Source organism: Meriones unguiculatus, chromosome 3 (genome assembly GCF_030254825.1).
Source record: "Meriones unguiculatus strain TT.TT164.6M chromosome 3, Bangor_MerUng_6.1, whole genome shotgun sequence".
Lineage (NCBI taxonomy): Eukaryota > Metazoa > Chordata > Mammalia > Rodentia > Muridae > Meriones > Meriones unguiculatus.
In genome coordinates, this window is record NC_083351.1 from 180,470,520 (window position 1) to 180,486,157 (window position 15,638).

At 47.9% G+C, this 15,638-nt stretch overlaps 1 protein-coding gene across 2 annotated transcripts in view; it reads left to right on the top strand.

Moving 5' to 3' along the window:
* Positions 1-14,932, top strand: part of Snx30 (sorting nexin family member 30) — a 95,741-nt gene extending 80,809 nt beyond the window's left edge. Inside the window, exons 7-9 of one of the 2 annotated variants that reach the window (XM_060381151.1) lie at positions 3,057-3,143; positions 4,763-4,915; positions 5,029-9,101. In XM_060381151.1, coding sequence (XP_060237134.1) covers positions 3,057-3,143; positions 4,763-4,915; positions 5,029-5,037 — 249 coding nt within the window. In that variant the 3' untranslated portion in view covers positions 5,038-9,101. Of the gene's footprint in view, positions 1-3,056; positions 3,144-4,762; positions 4,916-5,028; positions 9,102-9,133 lie in introns of those variants that run through there. The other variant, XM_060381150.1, reaches the window with a different exon arrangement.
* Positions 14,933-15,638: the final 706 nt, after the last annotated feature.

The following is a 15,638-nucleotide window of genomic DNA, read 5'->3' on the forward strand; positions in this document are numbered from 1 at the left end:
GCTGCAGGGCTGTCCATCTGAACACCCAGGAGAAGTGCCCTTCTTGTCCCCAAGGCCTCAGGCTTCCCATTTGTCCCTGCTTTACTTTTCCTTGGTGACACTTCATGACTGTTTCTTTGTTTGTTGTCTGCTCCCTCACCGACATGGAAGTCAAAGCTCTTTTGTTTTATTCTCTGCCCCGAGGTTGATGAATCCTGATACTGAAAGGCAGAAATGGAGGAGGAAAGCTAGGGATACGGAGAGGGCTGTGGGAGACTAGGGTGGCTTCTAGTTGTCCCTCGGAGGCGGAAGTAGGGGCCTGGCTGTAGATGAAGCCTCTGGGCTTTCATTCTAAGATCAATGCTCTCTCACTGTCATAGGCTGGTTTAGCCAGTTGTCTCCCCACAGATTGTGTGGTTGGGGTGGGAGGCATCCTTAGCATGGCCAGCAGTGTGTAGAGGGTCCCTAGAGAAGATGCCCAGCCTTCGGCATGGCTGGGTTGTGGTCAGACTGTGAAACCCTAAGTCAGAAGACGGTGGAAACAGAGTTGCTGCTGCCCTGTATTCCAGCAGTGTGGCCTCAGAGACAGGCCACCATTGTCACTGTGCAGGTCTCATTTGGACAGTAGGCTCTGTGTCCTTCGCCTTCACCAGCTTGTTGGGAGCCTTTTATGTTGTCCAGTGATTCTTGGCTACAAGCCCAGGTCCTCCTACCAGCCTGCTCAGGAGGACAGCATCCCATTCGCTCCAGGTGAGCTTGGGTGGCACAGGCTTAGACAGAGGAGCCGCCCATGGACTGGGAGGAGGGACATGGCATCATCTGAGGTCCTCTTGTCTTGTTGGTGGAATGGGATGAGTAGTTGGACTATGGCAATAATCTAGGTGGTTTCATCTTCTCCCACGTCCCTCCCCTCAGGAGTCTTGATATCCTCAACAAAGGGACATTAAAAAGCAGGGAGAGAAAACATCCACTAGGCCGACAGTCCAAAGCATTGTCTCAGGAACATTGGTTCTGAGATTCTTGTCACACCACAGGGAACGTGTCTGTGTGGCTTCCTTCCTTGAAGTACTAGACTGGAAATGCCTGTTTCTTCCAGGAAGATGGGCAGCATTCTGTGAAGGGGAGTGTGCTCGCATGCTGGGGGAAGGCCATTGCCCCCACAGATCCATCATGCGTTTATATCTTGGGTGGAGAGGACATTTCAGTACTACAGGCACCAGACATTTAGATTATAGCCCAGACTTTGTGAAACCAGAAATGACCTGAGGTTTTTGTTTTTCTTTTGGTTTGCTTTATAGATTTAACCTATCTAATGTGGTAGTGACTGGCCATAAAAACATTCATTTAACTTTAAATTTAAAGAAATAAATCAAAATTCAGGGCTAGAAGAACACTCAGTGGTTAAGAGCACTTTCTGCTCTTGCAAAGTATACAAATTATGGTTTCAGCACCCATGTTGGGTGATTCACAACTGTCTATACGTCAAGGTTCAGGGGATCAAGACCTGGTCTTGGGAACCTACACTCACATGTGCGCGCACACGCACACGCACACACACACACACACACACACACACATGCTCACCCTTGCACACAGACACACACAAACACAAATCCATTTCTTCCGTCACACCCACATGTCAAGTATTCAATAGTCAGATGGGGCTAGTGACAGCTGTGTTATAGAATGTTTCTATCACAACAGAAAGTTCCATTGGTGACATTCGGGAGTGTGGGGAATGAATCTCATTAGGAGAAAGAGGAATGGCCCACCTGGAAGATGATTACAGATTATATACTCTTCAAAGTAAATTCTAAAGGAGAAGACTTGGGGCTCCCAGTGTTGATAATTTCTGTTAGAAGATGGGCCCTAGAGTGACTATGTCCCCAGGGGCACCAAGTGCCTCCACTTAGTCCAGGAGGGGATCCTTCCTGCCCCAACTCCACGCTGTATTGGAAGGTCCCCTGTAGAGAATCTTTATGATTAGGAACTGTCTTGGAACTGTGGCTTCTCGGTGGGTAAGAAGGCTCTCACCATTCCTGGCTTGCCATTTTTAACGAACCAGAACCAGAAGAAGGTCGGGGAAGAGCTGCAAGCTCTTGTGTCTCGCTCTCAGGGTCAGAGCAGCAGAGCTGAGCCTGAGGAAGGGAAGGGAGCGCAAGGGCTCAAGGGGCGATCGGCTCTCAGGCGCCAGCATGGTCCTTATGCCTTTCACTGAGCACCAGCTTTGCCTCACGTCTGTTCCTCCGCGCTGGCTGTCATTGCGCCCATTGCCATTCTCCCTGGCAAGCTTGCTGCATGGCTCTGGGGACTCAGACCCTGTGCAGAGCTCTTGCACACACACCCTCATACGTCAGGACCTCTCAGACTGAGCCCTCACGTAGGGACCGAGTCTCTGTCCTTGACACAGTGGAGCAAACAGTAGCTAATGGAACAGTGGACATATCAGTCCACCAGGGAGCAGCCCAACAGGTTAAAGAGTCAAGAACTCTCCTGTAGTCATTTTATAATATAGTGACAGTAGCTATATGATTAGTGTACACGTGATTGGTGTATTCATGAAAATCGCTGAGAGTACATGTAAATGCTGTCACCACAAAAAATAAGCACAAGGTAGTACCTGTTAATTAGTTCAGTTTAGCCACACCATAATACACATGTACTTTGAAACACTTTATGCAGAGTAAACATGTACGATTCTTGTCAATTATATAAATTAATAATCATAGTTAAGAGCTGTTTTTATGGCTTTTCCACTGAACCCAGAGGCAGCCCTGCATCTTAAGCATACAGCTCAGTGTACACGGTAAAGCTGAGCCTGGGCCAGTATGGCAGAGGTGCACGTCTTCCCCACTTGCTCTTCCCAAAACTTGTTGCTGTCGCCATCAGGAGGGGTTGCTTCATGGAAAGCCCACTCTAGGATTGGTTCTCCTGCCTCCCTCCTGTCCTCACAGCTGGTGTTGTTCAGCTTCTGGACCTGGGGACATGTGGCTGGGCTCAGGACCCTGGGATTTGGGGAGGGTGGGGAACCGAGGCCCCTTTGCAGGCTATTACATGCTTCTCGCTGCCTTCAACAGGGTGTATTGAAGAAGAGGGACCAAGTGCAAGCAGAGTATGAAGCCAAACTGGAAGCTGTGGCTCTGAGAAAGGAAGATCGTCCCAAGGTCAGGACAACCTCCAGCCAAGGCTGGGCGAAAGCTGCAGGCTCCTTGCTGATTATGAGCCAAGAAATAAGTATTAAAAAAAAAAAAACTCAGAAGTCACTTTTTATCATAGTTTGCTTTCTATTGCTATAATAAAGACCACAACCAAAAGCAATGGGGGAGAAAAGGGTTTATTTGGCACTTATGTACACGCACACACGCACAGTCTTCCTGGTCACAGTCCATTGCAGGAAGCTAAGGCAGGAACCGAAGCAAAAGCCACAGAGGACTGCTGCTTGCTGATTTGCTATGACTTGCCCAGTTGACTTTCTTGTACAGCCCAGGACCACCCTGCCCAGGGTAGCTTTTATATGGATGTCAGGGATTCAAACTTAGGTCCCAGCGCTGACAGCTCTTCCTCACTGGTCCCTCCCCAGCTCTGTCCCACAGCACCCATTCATTATCCTTGGATATTGCCATCCCAATGCCTGTCAGACACAGGAGCATGACTCACAGTACCTCAGTCACAAAAAGGAAAGTGCTGAAGCAAGAGAAATGCAGATGTTTCTCATCCGTTGTCACAAAAGCACACAGGACACAGTCACAGTGTTGGCTGCCTGCAAGCCCGAGTGTCGAGCTGTCAGCGGTCCTCGTGCTCCTGAAGCAGGGCAGCTTCACCAGGGGAGGTGCCAGCTCCCTCAGCTTGTCCGTGCCGTGCTGGCGTTGTTCTGGTAGGCAGACCTAGCTCTCAATAGTTGCTCCTGTAGCTTTAGAACATTTGGGCTCTTGGGACCTTCAAGGTCACACTTGCTTCTGGCAAATGTTGGCCTAGTTTTGGGCATACTGAGCCTCCATCGCCGTAAGGGCCCATTGAAGCACTTAGGATAAGACAGAAAATCTGGCTTTGGAAAACCACTGTTAGCTGGAGGCCCTCACAGCCATGTGGGATGAATGCAGCTCACCATAGCAGGGTGAAGGTCATGAAACCCAGGGGACGCACATCCCTTTTGAGAAAGTTTCTAAACCTTTATGAAAAAGCGTGACACCACTTGCTGTATTATGCTTCAGATTGTTTTGATACCCTTCAGTGATTTCTCTGGTGGTCTGAGACTTTCTGTTTACCTGCCACCCAGAGCACAGGAGGGTCCCAGTTTATGTATGATGTGGAGTTCAGAGGAGGCAGCTGGCCAGTAGCCTTATTACAGTTCACTCGGATAAATGAGGAAAGGCATTCTCAGACATCACAAGCACTGGAGGGTCCATGTGACCAGAAAAGGAAACCCTTTTTTTCTAGTTCCAACACAATGCAGGACTGTGCTGCTGCTGCTGCTGCTGTGTGTGTGTGTGCAAAGTTTATCAGCCTGGCTGAGTAACTCCTAAAGGATACCAAACCACCTTCCTCAGGTGACACAGAGGGCCGGGTTCCCGTGTGCCTCTGCTCTGCCTGAATGGATTGGATGATGTTTGGGCCAGGATAGTGCTTTTTACAAACTCTTCCATAAATCCTGGAACCCCAAGGTCTGCTTTCCAGGGAGCATTTTGACATTTTAATTTAGCATTTGGCCCCCAAATGTTTGAGGAGGCGCTCACAGTAGAGAAAGCAACCGCACTTCAAAGCCACAAATCTCTTTCCCTTCCAGGTGCCCGCAGATGTGGAGAAGTGCCAGGACAGGATGGAGTGCTTCAACGCTGACCTGAAGGCGGACATGGAGAGGTGGCAGAGCAGCAAGCGGCATGACTTCCGGCAGCTGCTGGTGGGCTTGGCTGACAAGAACATCCAGTATTATGAGAAGGTGAGGAGCAGGCCCATGCCACTGCGGTTCCTAGTAGCAGAGCCCATCGCGGGGGTCTCCAGACATCCCAAAGCATGACCCACCTGTCCTGTCCCTACCCTGCCTCGCCGAAGCTGCCCTAGAAGAGCTGTGCTGAGTTTCGAAGCAGAGACCCAGCTCTCCTTGGCTCCTCTTACACCCTGCGGAGGAAGTGGCTCTGATCTGGACGGCTGGCTGCTTCCCAGATCCGTGAGCCTGGCATGTTAATGGAGGGTTTGGGGTGCTTCATGTTACCTGTGGTTCCACATAAAGGGCTCTTCATTCCCACTGTGCCATATACCTCCTTTAGTCATCTGTTGAGGCTGACAGACATTTCACTGAAAGACTGTCTTTTTTTTTTTTTTTTTTTTTTTTTAATGTTTATAAGTGTTCTGCTTCATGTATGCCAGAAGAAGGAATCTGATCCCATTACTGCAGATGGTGTGAGCCGCCATGTGGTTGCTGGGAATTGAACTCAGGACCTTTGGAAGAGCAGTCAGTGCTCTTAACTGTTGAGCCATCTCTCCAGCCCCCAAAAGTGATTGTTTTTAAGTGCTAAACTTTAAAATACTCTTCTTATACACTAAAATAAAGGTATATGGAATTACACAGGAAAACAATGCTATTAAAAAGAGCTTGATTTATGGACCTCATAAACATTTACATTAACACACACACACACACACACGCTCGGGAAGAGAGGGGAAGAGGGAGAGAGCCAGCTCCTTAAATCAAGTTTCACTCCTGATGTGTATAATTTGAAGTCATTTCTGGTAATAACTCTTGATGTCCTTTTGTTGCCACCTTACAGTTAAACAATGGCCCAGTTTCAACTGCAAGAACTGTGGTCTTGAAATTCGGCTGCTGGAAACAGGAGCCTCTCACCCTGTGGGAAGATGCTAGGCACAGGCTGTATCTTCTAGTTTATAGCCCTAGGACATGTCTGTTGTAACAATTTAAAAAACACAGAAATACTTTAAGAATGTGTTTTTGTTTTAATCCCAATCTGAAGGTGCAGCTTCAGATTGTCCACAGTAGCTGACTATGATTTGCCTCATGCTCTATCTAGGGCATGATTTTGCCTGCTGTTGGTAGTCTCTGTGATTGTGTGATGTTTGAAATTCTGGGGACTTTTCAGAGGGTAGATAAAGTCTAGGGTGGGAGGTGGGGGGAATTGCTGGTTGCTGTTGGTCTTGGTTTGTTAAGTAGTCATGCACAAAGAACAAACAACAAGAAATTAGCTACCCTGACAGGGAAGATCAAACTTGCCCTAAGAAACTTGACATCCCTAATCAGCAGGCAGTAGTCTGATGATGACATCACCCCCTTTCTGACCCCTGACTTTATTCAAGGATCTCTGTCCTTTCCTGTCTGTCCTTTTTTCTGTCTTGTCTAGTGTTAGGGGGTTGAAAGGGAAGAAAAAAAGGGGTGACGGGTGGAAGGGAGAAGAACCCACAAAGTAGTAAAAGGGCAGCTGCGTATGTCCTTGGCCTCGGCATTGCTGAGGTTGTGGCTGCTGCTCTGAGGTGACGTGCCTGTACTTTTCCCAGTTTGCTAAAGAGAAGACAGGAAGACAAAGGTACCCCCTCCCTTCCCTGACTTCTGTCTGGAGGCCCTGCTGCTTCTGAACTGGCTCTGCCCTGGGTGCTTACTTAGCCTGTGTCTGCTCATTAAATTGAACTCTGAACCACTGCTAAGAGGTGTGGTTCTCAGGAAGGCCTGAGTCTTCCATGAGTATGTATTGTTGACCCATTCCAAGCACTCAAAAGACTTCAACCCATGGGAAATTGACAAATCCATTTCATCATCTGGGCCAGGCTTGAAGGATAGCAAAGCTTTCCTTGGGCTCTGAGTATGAGCAATTGTGAACAATTGATCAGGACGTGAAAAGACTAGAGCTGTAGACAGCTTCCTCTTTCCAGATGCTTAGAGCCTAAGACTGCTCGCCTACAGAGATCTAGCTAACTCCTCCCCCTGTGCTATTTCTAATAAACTCACTGAAGTTCTGTGTTGCTGGCAGTAGGAGGCCTCTGTCGGCGTGAGCACACTCCCACCCGATCCCGTCTTTATTGCACGTTGTGTACCTGTGTGTCTGTCTTTTCTTCGTTCCTTTGCCTTTAGTGAAGATTCTAGGATACCAGGCCACATGGCTCATGGCAAGTAGTATGACAAAGAGGATTTTATGATTTTCAATTTGAAACTAAGGAAGTCAACACTCACAGAAGTTTAAGATTCCTCCCAAACTGACATAGCCTTTGAGTACCAAATTATAAGTATTTAGTTGATGGAACCATAGGTCTGGATTGTCCCCACACACAGCTTAGAAGACAGGGGCCACACCTGTCGGGGGCATCCTACCTCCCCAGAGCTAGGAAGTCAAAGCCTCCTTCTGCTGGCTGAGTGTTGGCAAGGCACCTACCTACCCCTCTCTTTCCTCATTTGGAAGTGCTGATCAGTTTTGCAAGATGACTGTGAAGATAAAGGAAAATGCACATGTGAGTTACTAGAACAAACCAGCATGTGCAGACCCTCAATAAAAGACAGCTCCGTGCTCTTACTTCCCAGGCTAAAACAGCCCAGTCCAGTGTCTCCATCATGCCTGCTGTGAATGAATCCAACATCTTGAAAGTCTCAGAATGCAAACCCAGGGCTCATGTCTGTGTCTTTCCATTGTACATAAACAGAGCCACTATCTTGAGGCCTAGTTTTGGCTTCTACACACATTTGACTTTTTTTTTCCCCTGTACTTTTTGTATGCAAGGGATTGTATACAAAGTTGGTAAATAGCAGGATTTGCACAACCCTGTAAGCATCCCCAGTCTGTCAGTGATGCTCTAATGATAGCTTCCCAAAAGTAAGGGTCAATAAGGATGCTGAAGGAAAGGAACAAGGAAAAAAATACTAGAGGCCTAGTGGAGTGGGCAGGAAAGACCAGTCTATTGAAATAACATTTACTCTGAGCCTTAGAATCAAAGATCTGACAAAGGAAACAGTATATGCACGGTCACTAAGCAAGAAAAGAGCTTTGGCACATTTGAGGACTGAAAAGAAAGTTTGATCAGCCATAGTTCTTATTGGGACATGCAGAAAGGCCCTTGTAGCTAAGAAGGGGTGGCCTGACTTTAAAACGCTATGGGCCTCTCTTCAGGTCCATTGCTGGAAGCAAGCTCCTTCTGGCTGGCTAGCCCTTCCTTATTTAGGACAGACTTCTGAGTCTGGTTCCTCCCCAGCCTCAGAAGGTATCTGGGAGAGAGGTTTCACCACTCCTCTTTCTGCTTGGATCAGGTACTGCCTCTCTCCTCCCCGTGTGACTCAGTGTAGAGTCCTCTCCTCTTTCACCCCAAGGCTGTCTAGTAGAGTGGGCTTGCCCTTCCCTTTTGCAAGAGGCTCTTGAGAGGGAGGACCATGTCCACTGGGCCAGCCACTCCCAGTGCCCAGGTCTTCTAAGTTGTTGGCATGTCCCAAGGATCAGAAAGGAAGGCGCTTGCACTGAAAGGAGTATCAGTTTGCATTCATGTTCTAACTGTGAACCATGTGATAATAAACAATAATAAAATACATACAGTATTTGGGCCTAATAAAACTTGATCGTTGGCCTGGTGGGATGGCTCAGTGGGGGTTGGGGTGGTAAAGGTGCCGTCTGCCAGCCTGCCAGCCTGCCAGCCTGAATTTGATCCCTGGAAACCCCATGGTGGGAGGAAAGAACTGATGTCATGGTACATTTGCCCTCACCCTCACATACACAGAATAAATATAGAAATTATCTAAGTGGCCCTACCAAGCACACCAGACTTCAGCTTGGTAAGTAGCAGGTTTCCCACCCACCCTGACTCAGGTGGCTGGCTCAGGTTTGCATCCTTGTACAAGCCCCACCCACACCTCCCACTGTGTCTCCATCAGGGCTCAGAACTGGGCTTCTCATTCAACATTTCCTGCCTGGTCTGGCTTTTGCTTAGTCAAGGTGAAGATCTCCTTAGAGTGGCTCCGTCTCCACTCACTGGGTGTAGTCTTCACACTATCATGAATGCATGCAAGCCTTGTCAGGACATTGCTCTCTCATAAAGATGGGGGACACGTTCCAAACACCTGTCGCCACCCCTTTTGATACTGGTATTGATAACAGGTGTAGGCACCACTAGACAGAGGTGAGCCGACAGAATCAGACTAACAGCTGACTCTTCGTGGATGTTGTCGTTTCAGTGCCTCATGGCGTGGGAGTCAATTATTCCACTACTGCAAGAGAAGCAAGAGGCCAAGTAGATTTGTTCTTGGAACAGAGACACTTCTGCCTCCACAGGGCATGGTGCCCTGACCAGAATGTCGCCGCGGTGCCGGAGGGGTGGCCGTGGGAAAAGAGCACAGCAGCACCTCCTGTGTATACGTTCTCCCCGCCCCACAGTTGTTTTCGGTTAGTATTTATTCTTGGTGGAGCCTGTGAGGCTGTAGTCATCTCTCAGCAGAAGCATACCTCTGTGTTGTGAAGAGCCCTCCTAAAGGGAGCACTACGAAGACTTGAGACTGAGGGGCAGGACAGTCCCCACCAGATGACAAATGCCATCACTTTGGAGCAGTCCAGTTGCTATTGTTGGACAAAACCCAGGTCCTGCTTTTCAGGGACACGGGGAGACAAGACTACGGCAGCTGTGGAGAGCCTGTGGCTCTGCACTTTACCCTGAGGGCACTGACCTGTCCCAGCATGGAAGGGGTGTGGGGACCTTCTTGGAAAGCCCTTAATTTACAGTGGCCTGTAGCTGTGGCTGTGGCCTCCTGCCTGCTCGTGATGAGTGGCATCCATTTACTTGTTTTGGTTCACATGGGGCCATTTAAATCAGTGTCTGTGAGCGTTGATGCCTGAATGAGCAAGCCAGCGTCCTTGTCCTTATGTGATGCCTCAGGAAGCTGAAGGGAATGCGCCCGGATCTTGTTTCTGACACCAGAACGCAGTAGAGGAAAAGCTTTTTGGTGTGAACTGGGAAAAAAGGTGCATTTTTCTCTGCGAAGGTCTTAGTGTTGCTTGTTAACCGTCATTATGAAGAAATTAGACCTGTTCGGGAGCAGCTGCTGTTTTACAGTCAGTGATGTTCCCATGTGCCAAGCCCTAGCCCCGATGTCGCCTTTACCTCACCAAATATGTCTAGTTCAGCACTTCCTGCTGTGCCCGCTGACTGGGCAGCGTGGTGGTGAGGGCTGTGTGTTGCCTTGTCATGGCTGATTTGTAAACTCAGTGTAATTACTCCACATGGGTGTTTTAACCTTCAAAGTTCCGTGGTGAGGAAGAAAAGCATCTGCAGGTCCCTCAGAGACGAGAAGAGTGGCAGCGGACTCTTTGCTCTGCTCCCTGTGGAAAGCTCCATTTGCAGCTCAAATCTGGGAGTTGCAGGCTGTGTTTAAAGTCTTCATTTGAAACTTTTCAAATTGCCATAAAACCAACAGTCACAAAGGAGCTCTTCCATATATTCTTGCTGAGAAGAAGCTGCATAGTACATTCTTCGACCTGTGACTCTTTGCTAAAAATCCATAAATCTGAGCTACAGGTAGATGGAAGGGTGTTGTTTGTAAGATGAAGTGGAGCATGGCTTCACACACGAGTCAATTTGCAGTCGAGTCAACACACCTCATGCCAAGTCCTGTCACTCCCTCTAACATGGAGTCGGCCTCAGTCAGCTGCATCTGGACATCACAGGACATTGGCTAGACAGCATGAGACAATTTGTCTTTTCCTCACATTTGACAAATTTGTGATTGAAGTAATAATTCCTGCATCTATCGGTACTTGCCTAAACCCCATCTGTGCCATCCCAAAATCCTTTGATGTGAAATTTTTTTTTTTTTTTTTTTTTTTTTTGGTACAAATAGCAATGAGCTGCTGAAGCAGAAGAGTAAGAACGACGGTTCGCACACCCAATTCCAGTGACTCAGCATCTCATTCTACCTCCAAACCATCGGGTGCGGGTGTGAATGCTCAGAGCCACCCCAAGCACGCTGGTAGAGCGTCTAGACCCCAACAGGCCCCCATTGATGTGCATCAGGGGACAGCAGGCTGGCCAGCAGTGATGTTCATCTTTGGGAAACATGAAGCTTTGCTTCTCAGTGTCTGGTGTAATGATGCTTGAAAAGAACTACAGAAAGAATTATGGAGAAGCTAAAATTTGATGAAACTCCAAGTCAGTCCTATGTGCCGATTAGTTATGCTGGAAGTAAACCTTGTTAAAAACAGCCCTGGGCTGCACTGGGGAGTCTGGAGAGGGAAGCAGGGTCCGCAGGCCCTCCCTCATGAGAGATGGCTCTCATGCATCTTGAAATTTTTTTCTTGTTCTGCTTATGTCCCCTGGTAAGCAGTGTTCCTAGGCTTTGAGTTTCCAGAAAGAACTGGAATAATAGAGACTTTCTTTCCTCTAGGAATGATGTCAGTGGCAGAGCCAGGGACACCCATGCACAAGGAGGCACTCTTGTCCCTGTCCTCAGGCTAGCAGCTGGTGAGCTGAGGAGGCTGGTCCAGAAGAATAGGGGCAGTGGAAAGTGAAGGGGGCCCCTTCCCCTCCCTCCCCTCCCCTCCCCCGAGCTCTGCAAACTCAACAGTCGCAAGCATGCACAAAAGAGATTCCCCACGCGAAACATAGCTCAGAGACTACAGTGCCAAAATGCCTCAGAGAGGCTCCATTACTTTCTGGAGTTAAAAAGGTTTTGCCCTGAAGTCGCGGCCCCTCTGGTTTATTTTCCACGAGACTTTTCCTTTAGGCTGCACGACCACACTCTCTACCGCAGGCAGAGGGATAGAGAGAGCTTTTGAAGCCTAACCACATGACAGTGAAATGAAAGTTGGCTCAGATAAGTACCCAGGTCCTGAGAAATGGGGGGGCTTGCTTACCAGGTTCGAATCTGCAAAGGCAGAAAAGCCAAGGAGATGTGAGAGATGAGGCTATTTAGGGCACACTTGTGGTTTGTAGCAGGAAAGACCACTGCCGGTGTTGGGAATTTGCAAGAAGAATCTGGGCTGCTCTACTGCAAACAGGCTTTGCTCTGGAGTGAGGAGAGAATGACTCCTCAGCCTGTGTGGGGCTGTCTTATCCTCGCCGAAGGCTCAGCAGTGACTACTGGTGAATGAGGAGTAGGGTTAGGGAGGCAGTGAGCTTGGTGCTCTCAACTCAGCAGATCTCTCCCTTAGCTGAAATAAGAAAACCTAGCATGCCCTTGGCATAGAAGTGGAATATAAGATAAGTCCCTTCATGCCAAATGGAGTGCGCTGGTTGTTGCGTAGGTGTTCTTTCGGCCTTTAAACAGGAAACCATTCGTGCACACTCCAGCTTTTGGTAAGGGCTCAATGGCAGTTTTGATTTCAGAAGTGAGCTTGATGGCAATTTTCTCTTCTAGGACAGCAAGTAAAGAACACGCAGAGTGTGTCGGGTCCTGTCCTGTAGCCCTGATGCCCTGGGTAGCTGACTCTGTTTCAGGGTCCTGCCCTGTAGCCCTGATGCCCTGGGTAGCTGACTCTGTTTCAGGGTCCTGTCCTGTAGCCCTGATGCCCTGGGTAGCTGACTCTGTTTCAGGGTCCTGTCCTGTAGCCCTGATGCCCTGGGTAGCTGACTCTGTTTCAGGGTCCTGCCCTGTAGCCCTGATGCCCTGGGTAGCTGACTCTGTTTCAGTGAGGTCAGTTGAGTCATGGAGGTGCACCTACACCACACTACCCTGAGCTTGTTGGGGTGGGTAGAGCAAGGCCAAGGCCAGCCTAGGAGGCTCTTGGCCCTACTGATGGCGGGCTTAGGGTGGACTAGAACTGGGCTTCCATCCCACTAGGTGGAGCTGGTGACCTTGAAGGCTGATTTTTTTTCCCCCCAGAGGATCAGCTGCCTGTGGCTGGGGCGAGGCACAGCCTTCCGGGTCCCACTGACCCAGAGAGGGTCTTCAGAAATCAAGTAAGCTAAGTATATGACTGGGAGACCTGAGTCACCCTCATTTAGAGAATTATGTTGGGAATTTGGGGTTGCCTTCTCTCTTCCAGAGCCTTCAGGATGGCAGTAGATCAGATGTGCCTTCTCATCAAATGTGGTTTTCTCTGCTCGGACAGCAGGTGGCACTTAGCAGTACAGTTGAGGAAAATGGCCAAACAGATGAGGTGTGGATGTTGGGGCTGCTCGCTTCTTCCCTGTGTATAAGTTGAATAATCAGGGACCCAATATTTTACCAACCCACTCTGCAGGCTGCTAGTGTTCCATTTTGAAGGTGTCCCCGTGGTTGCGCACATCAGAAGACAGGACTCTCTGTGTTCAGGAAGGGTGAGGTGAGGGCTGTTACAGGGCAGGCTGTTACTTCTTAGTCATGTCTGTCTGAAATATCCCTAGGTATGACCGTCCGACCCTTTCTATGTGGCAGAAACCATGTTCCCAAAGTGGTTTTTAACTACTGTAATTTGTAAATAAGTGCTGTGGGGGGAAAACACTTTTAAGAGACCAATAAGATGTGTCTTGTATTTATACACTCAGCACTTGAAAACCAACACATCCAGAGAAAGCCACAGACTGTTAAAAGCCTAATTGTAGTTTGTAACAATTTGTCAGTACCTACTAATTGCCTTATTCTTCAGCTAGTGTTTTAAAAAGTCTGCGTAGAAAGTTTTACACATGGAAGCAGTTGGTCTAGAAAGTTAATATAGGCAGTCTTCAGTCCTCCCAGAAGCCAGACGGTGAGGGCAATGGCAGGAAGGTGGCCTTCCGGTGGCAAGATTAAATATTGCTGTTACCAAATGGTCTTTGAAATAATATCAGGAAGCGGGGACCACGCGCTGTTTGATTTTGAGTGAGAAATACATGGTGTGCTTTAGCATAATTCGGGAGTGGAGGATACAAACAGTATCAGCAGTGACTAATTGCATAGCTTCAGAGACGCCTCTAGAATACAGCAGCATGGAAGGTTTGCTCTGCTTCTGCAGAATCGGCTCCAGAGATATTCTCCAAAGGTTAAAATGCCAAACAGAACCTGTTCTGACTCGTTCAGTACTAAAGAGCTGCATTTGGGCGTGCTTCTCTTGGAAGTACTGTTCAAGTATGGGGGACTATGGGCTTTCCACAGTCCACGTCACAGCAGAGAACACGTGTGCATGCTGCTGTTGGACAGGCTGGGCCACAGCCGTATGTTCCGCCACGAGACCGACGCCGAGACCCAAGCTCTGCCAGAAATGATGCTGAAGGGAGAAGGGGTTTTTCCCAGACTGCAAAGCAACGTTTGGATTGGTAGAACAAAGCACTGGCTGTGCCAGCTGGGCCTTCATCCAGGAACAAACCCGCACAAACCAGCATCTTACAGTCAGCACCATCACAGGCTAGATGGTGCTGAGGCAGGGCCGCTCCCTCGGAGCCCCTGCTCACTGCATTTCTGTTTCCGTGTGCCTCTTCCCTTCAAGCCTGAGGCAGGAGTACATGGAGAGACAGCCTACATCTGACAGACTCCCCAGAAACAAACTGCCAGCAAACTTTCTAACTCGTATTTTAACTGTTCAAGGGGGGATTGGAACAAATTTTTGGACTTTTTTTTTTTTTTTTTTTAAATCTTTAGGTTTAAGACTTTCAGAGAAAGAAGGCTTCCGAGGTATGGAGTCCTGTTGTGTGCTATCTCTCCACGCTGCCATTAAGCCAAAACAAAAGCTGTGAAGAATGTGTGTTGATAAGAAAGTGATTTATTTACAGATCCAAGTCTTTGTCTCAAGAAACTACCAAAAAAGAATGTCACCTTTTTTCTTTATTATGGCTAGAGAGTATAAAAAGAAAACAAGTTGTTTTGTTGTATTTTTGATGCTGGCACAAAGTTCTTGTCCACTTTTTTTTTTTTTTTTTTTTGTATATCTGTATGTAAGAAATTTTGTTTACTATGGAATTAGTATTACATTTTGAGGTAAACAAAGAATTTGTATTGCTTGATAAACTATTAGCTTGTAAATAAAAAAATTCTTTACCTCAGTTAACTTAAAGTAATGGACCAATAAACCTATGAAAGATGCTTTATTAACCCCGGTCATGTGCTCATTTGTCCCTGTTAGGATAGGAATGGAGCACCTGCCTTGGGCTCTTCTTGGAACAGATGATAATTTGCTGGTGAGAATCAGAATATACAGAGTAACGGTAAAGACATACATATGTACACACAAGCTTCATGTTCACGTCACTGTAGGTCCTGCCTCAGTTTGCCTTCTCCTGAATCCTACAAGTTGGCAGATGAAGAAACTGCTAGAGTATTGTGATTGGCAGGAGGACATTACACAGAGATTTCTTCCTGCACAGAAGAAATAAAAGCACATTGTATTTTGGGTCCAGGCAGCCACTTCCTGTTTTTGTTTATTTGGTTGGTTGGTTGGTTTTTTTGTTGCTTGTTTGTTTGTTTTCTGCCATGTTTAGCAGTTTATGAGAGTTAATAAGGAGAGGCCAGGGCTGGAGAGAGGCTTGGGGTTAAGAGCCTATGTTTTTTGTCCTTGCTTTTACAGGACAGAAATTCATTTTCCAGTACCTGTGTCCAGGACCTCACAACTACCAGTAACCCCAGCTCTAGGGGATCCAAGGACCTCTTTTTGCCTTCTCAACCTCACATGCACACACACACACACACACACACACAGAGTTAAAAATAAAATGAAGTTGGATGTGGTGGTGCATGCCTTTAGTCCAAGCACGTGGCAGGTGGAAGCATGCAGATTTCTCTGAGTTTGAAGCAAGTCAGG